The sequence below is a fragment of the Benincasa hispida genome, chromosome 1 (genome assembly GCF_027475165.1).
Source record: "Benincasa hispida cultivar pf3 chromosome 1, pf3_genome.v1.1, whole genome shotgun sequence".
Lineage (NCBI taxonomy): Eukaryota > Viridiplantae > Streptophyta > Magnoliopsida > Cucurbitales > Cucurbitaceae > Benincasa > Benincasa hispida.
Window position 1 is genome coordinate 29,977,041 of NC_143478.1, and position 5,690 is coordinate 29,982,730.

The 5,690-nt window shown below is 26.3% G+C and overlaps 1 protein-coding gene across 1 annotated transcript; it reads left to right on the forward strand.

The window, feature by feature from the left end:
• Positions 1 to 2,321: 2,321 nt before the first annotated feature.
• LOC120089821 (PAR1 protein) lies at positions 2,322 to 4,140 on the forward strand. The gene is made up of 3 exons (XM_039047227.2): positions 2,322 to 2,507; positions 3,186 to 3,536; positions 3,661 to 4,140. Exons 1-3 carry the CDS (start codon positions 2,441 to 2,443, stop codon positions 3,861 to 3,863), a joined length of 621 nt encoding a protein of 206 aa, XP_038903155.1. The 5' UTR covers positions 2,322 to 2,440; the 3' UTR covers positions 3,864 to 4,140.
• The last annotated feature ends 1,550 nt before the right edge of the window (positions 4,141 to 5,690 follow it).

Here is a 5,690-nt window from a genome sequence, read left to right on the forward strand (position 1 = left end):
TTCAATTACAAACAAGGGAAGGTAAAACAAAAGCATGCTTACAAGTCTTTGACTCATTTTATGTGCTACAATTATTTTATCACTTTTAATCTTCCCAAGTACAATTATTTTATCACTTTTAATCTTCCCATTTTGTTTGAGGGAGGAAAAGTCTCTTGGATAATTCCAACAATATAGAACTATAATAATTTTTTTACTTCTCAATTTCCTAAAAAAATTCATACTATAATTTTTCACATTTTTAGAAGAACACTTGAAATCTAGGTCAAATACTAAAAGAAAAAGTCGATTTCCCTCCAACCTCTCGAGGTGTTGCCAAACAAGCTCTATCCGACCGTCTTTCCTTTTTTTTCCCCAATTATTGAAAAATTATTTGTTTTCTTTTTTTAGTTTTCAAAATTTGACTTGATTTTTTAAAACATTAGTAGAAAGTAAAAAGCTAAGCAAATATATATATATATATATATATATATAAAATGTTCATAAACTTAATTTTTAAAAACCAAATAATTATCACATAGGACTTTAAGAATATTCCAATAAACCAATTTCATCTGCCAATTGGAAAGATATGAAAGCTATGAAATACAATGCCAATATTGATGTTTTTAGCCACAACAAAGTCAACTGACATACAATATATGTTAACGACTAAGAGGTCTGTTGATCGAATTTCCTACCTTTGATTATACTGAAAAAATATTGATGGTCTATGAAAAAGTTAGAGAAAATTTCTTATGCCACGATATTTCATCCTTCATTTATTATGTCTCACGTCAACATACTTTTAAAAATAGGGTAGGATTTAGTAATGTTAATATGATATTTTTTATAAAAATGAATTTATAATGTGAACAAAGAGAATTTGCACTAGGAGAATGCTAGGAATTTTTCCAAAAAGTTAATTATATGGAGGAAAAAGTGGGAACATGGAAGCCATCAATATCGACCAAATTCGTTTCCTTTGACACCAATTTAGGATTTCATGAAAAATGGGAAAGTTAAAGAGAGCAATATAAATTAAAATCTATTGCCGCCATTAATGGTGGTGTCATTGACCTTAAAGTAACTGTATTTTGGATTGTGGTGCCCATGGGGAGCCTACTTTTTGACCATTTCCATGGAAGTCCCATATGGTTTCAATAATATTGGTTGAACCCTTAATAGTTAGGGTTTGGTGCACAAGCAAGGGTTAATATGGTTGGTTTGACAATAATTTTAGTTTTATATTTTGATTTTTATAAAATAGCATCTTCTATTTTTACTAATTTATTTGGTTTGTAACCTAATTTCTAAAAACAATTCTAAAATTCAAATTCTATATATAGTGTGTTAAAATCATTTGATTTTTAGAATGGTAAGGATCGCATAAGACAAATCAATTAATATTTGATGATAATCTTTTTCATGATTTGAGATCATTAAAAAATTACATTTTATTATTATTTTTATAAATCACTTTCAAACATGTCACTGTTACTGTTAATTTTATGTTTTCTATAATCTTATTGTTTCAGCTCTTTATGCATCATTTTTCACAATATTTAAAAATACTACCAAATTTTTAGCTATATCTAAAAATTAAAATAAAGTGTTATAAAAAATAGTCGATATTTTAAATTTGTTTTCAACGGTTGAATTACAACAAATTATGAAAAAACAATGATGTTGTATTTTGTCCAAAGAAAAAAATAAAAAAATCACAAACTACTCTTGACCTAGTTATAATTACATCCATAAACTTTTAATTTAATTATTTAACCCTTGTAATTTGTTAATTATTGCAATAAGTCCTTATAGTTTAGTAAAATTTTACTTTTATACTTGTCTTTCAGTAACATATATATATATATATATATATATATATATATATATATATATATATATATATATTTTACCGAAGTGACATAAATTGAATAAAAGTGTAAAAATAAAATATAAAATTTCCAATTAAGACCATGAACTGTTAAAATTATTTTAGAGTGAATCATCTAGTTTAGTATTAATAATTAAAACTTAAATAAATACCCAACCAATTCTTCAGCAATCGAATTAATTTAGTTTATTAATTAACATCACCTAAAAAAAAGCGTATCCGACGGCCATAGAAGTCAAAGTCTAGATATTTAATACCATAAAATTGGAGAGGAGAATTTAATCAAAGTAGTTCGTTTTGACTATGAAGAACATATTTATTTTCTTTTTGGAAAATTAAATCCTTATAGAATTCCAATATTTTATTTTCTTAATTTATTTAATTATTTAATTAATTTCTTTTTCCCGTTCCCTTTGTAAACCATCTATAAATAATCCCCCATTATTCTTGAATCCTCAAAGGACTCAGAAGCAACATTTGAGTCACAACAAATAGCAAAGCTAATTAAGCTCTGTCAAAGTCTCCCATTAACATTCATTTGTGCTCTTTTTAAGCTTTGCTAAAATGAATTATTCTACATTTGGCTTCATCTTAGTCCTTCTTCTTGCTCTCTCTTTCCAAACAACACTAGGTATGCTTATATAAACTCTATCCTCTATCTATATATATATATATATTTCTTGTAGTATCGTATATTTTTAGAAGGTTAAATTATACGAATTAAGTATTTTAGAAGTTTGTAGTAGGTTTTAATCATATCTCTAAAGCTTCAAAATTTTCATTTTTATCATTGAATTTTGAAGTTTGTTACAAAAAATGTCCTTGAAATTTGAAATGGTTAAAAACAAAAACCGTCCTCATTATTAAAATAAAAGATGAAACTGGACGTGATGTGTAAAATTAGATTGAAGATAAATGTGATATTATTTACAACAATATAAAAGATCAATCAAATCATCGTTGTTATAATTAGTTATTTTTATATATATTTAAAAGGTAATGATCAAGTGGAGCTTAATCTCCATGTTCCATTACCTTTACATAGTAAAAGTTAAATAAAAAAATTTATTTTAAAAAATAGACTAATGACCATCTTTCATTAGTTGCCGTAGAGATGGATGTAGTCACTATTGCACCCAAATTTTTTTCTATATTTAAAATCATATATATATATATATGTTAGTTTATTATATTAATTTTAAATTTTATTAATATTTTTTTTAAAAAAAAAACTCCCCTAAAATATGTTAAATAAAGTTTAAAGACAAACGATAAAACTTTTCCTACTTTATTGGGATGGCATGTGCAGGGGAATCAAGAACAAGAGACAGCAACACGATAAAGTGCGAGGATTTGGAGAAAAGCAAGTGTGCATTTGCAGTATCATGGTTGGGAAAAAGATGTGTGCTTGAAAAGTCAGTGAAACGTAGCGGAGAAGAAGCATTCACATGTCGGACGTCGGAGATCGAGGCCGACCGATTACAGAATATCGTCGAAACAGAGGAGTGTGTCGAAGGTTGTGGCCTTGACAGGAACACCCTCGGCATCTCCTCCGACTCCCTTCTAGACACTTGCTTCACTCGCAACCTCTGTTCCTCTCGTTGTTACAACCATTGTGCCAATGTTGTCGACCTCTTCTTTAACTTGGCCGCCGGTGAAGGTGACTTTCTAAGTGTTTTGAACATAAAAAAATGCTTCAACATATTCCTATAATTAATAGTAGTTTAACCTCAATGTTTTTTTTTTTTTTTTTTTTTTTTTTTTTTTTTTTTTTAATTTGGTAGGTGTTTTTCTTCCAAAGTTGTGTGAAGTTCAAGGAGGAAATGTGAGAAGAGGAATGTCGGAGATTAAAAGCTCGGGGATTGTTGCACCAGGACCAATTCAACCGGTCTCTTTGTCAATTGCACCGGCAGTTGCACCAGGGCCGATTCAGCCGATCTCTTTATCAGTTGCTCCAGCAGTAGCTCCGACAATGAATGGTGTTTGATCATCTTTACATGAAGGGAAAAGAAAAAGAAAGACTATGATATTAGATAGTTTATATATAGAAAACATAAGTTTCAATATTATATAGTTTTAGATTGTGTGATAGAGTTGCTTAAAAAAAAAGATTGTGTGATAGGGTGTGGATGCATGGAAGAAGGCTAAAGAGCTTGTGTGTATATGCCTTTTGGTCGGCGGCCTTTCCATTTCTTATACTATTGTAATGGGATTTAGATATACTACGAAATAAAAATAATAGTGTTTATATTGTTGGTGAGAAATGTTGGATTCAATTATTTAAGTCTATTTGTTATAGAGTAGAAAAATAATAATTTAATGTTTGTGACATGATAAATTTTAATTAAACAATTAGGTAGACTACAAAAAGATAGATGCAATCTACTTGTACTTAAATATTTGAAGTGTCACAATTTTATTTTATTTTTTAACAAAAAAATGTTGCAAATTTTAATATAGGATCAATTTTTGTTAATTTACAAAAAGAAAAAAAATCACAAAACAAATGAAGCTTTTCGAAAAGATAAGTTTAATCAAGGCATAAATTAGCCTTGGAATAATTTTACTAAAATTTATAAATTTCAAAAAAGAAAAGAAAAAACACTAATGTCATTTTCTCTAAAATTTTAGTAATTTCATATCATACATACATGTCTTATAATTTATTAAACACATAAGATAAATTTTTTTTAAAACAATATTGAAGAGAGCGAAAACTTATTACAAATTTAGATTGTGATGCTTATATAAATTGAGGTGTAATTTGATGAAATTGAAAGTTTATTACGAAAATTGATACAATAATATACAACGGTAACATAACAAGTTTACGAGTTGAAATTTAATACTTTCCCTTTACTTTTCAAATAGTAATGTTTGATTGTAGGGTTGATTTTGAAAAAAACTCCCAAATCACTTTATACTTCTCTCTTGGGAGGCTGATGTTTTGCACAACAATCACTTATGGAAAAAAACCATTATTCATGGTTGGACTTTTAAGTAATTTGATATCATTAAATTGATTATATGAAAATCAATGTATAAGGAGTAAAATCAAATACTAAAAATTCATTTGAATTTGATTAGATAAAAAAATTATTTTTGAAAAAAAGTTATTTTTATTTAAACTCTTTTAATAAAAACAGTTCAAAATAAATTTTAAAAGTGTTTGAAAAATTATTTTGAATAGAATCAAGTACTTCATTATTTTCAAAATTAAACACTGGAGCAATCAAAGACAAATACACCTTAACATAATTTTTTTATTATTTATCTATTACAAAGTTACTTATTATTAGATTATTTCTACTAAAATTATTATCAAACATGCTTTTATGCTATTTTGGGTGGTTCATGTAATTTTTTTAATTTTTTTAAGTTTTTTTTTATATATATATACTTTCAAAAGTTTACGGGAACAACTTTTTATTTTATTGTTTTTTACAAAAAAAAGTTATGTTTTTTATTATTTAATATTTTTTGGACAAGGGTAGCAAACAATCGATAATACAAGCACACTATGCTAGTTGAATTATGTTGATTTTAGTATTTTTTATTATTTAATTACTACCACTCTTTATGTTTTATTAATTTATATTGAACTCTTGGTTAAATATATAAAAGAAATTTCTAAAAAATTTAGCTGATATTTTAAATTCGTTTTTTAAAAATTAGATCATATAAAAATTTTGTTTTGTTTTTTTTTTCTTCTGTCTAAAATATTGAGATAAAAAAATAAAACCGAAAAAGATAGAACAGTTGAGGGGAAAAGGAAATGACATTTCTTTAAATTTCACGTGTTTAGTTTAAAAAA

Bases quoted from the DNA above. Each gene is read 5' to 3' on its own strand.
- LOC120089821 (XM_039047227.2), top strand. From the start codon at position 2,441: ATGAATTATTCTACATTTGGCTTCATCTTAGTCCTTCTTCTTGCTCTC. The intron at 2,508-3,185 runs GTATGCTTATAT...TGGCATGTGCAG, and splicing joins CTCTTTCCAAACAACACTAG to GGGAATCAAGAACAAGAGAC. The intron at 3,537-3,660 runs GTGACTTTCTAA...TTAATTTGGTAG, and splicing joins TAACTTGGCCGCCGGTGAAG to GTGTTTTTCTTCCAAAGTTG.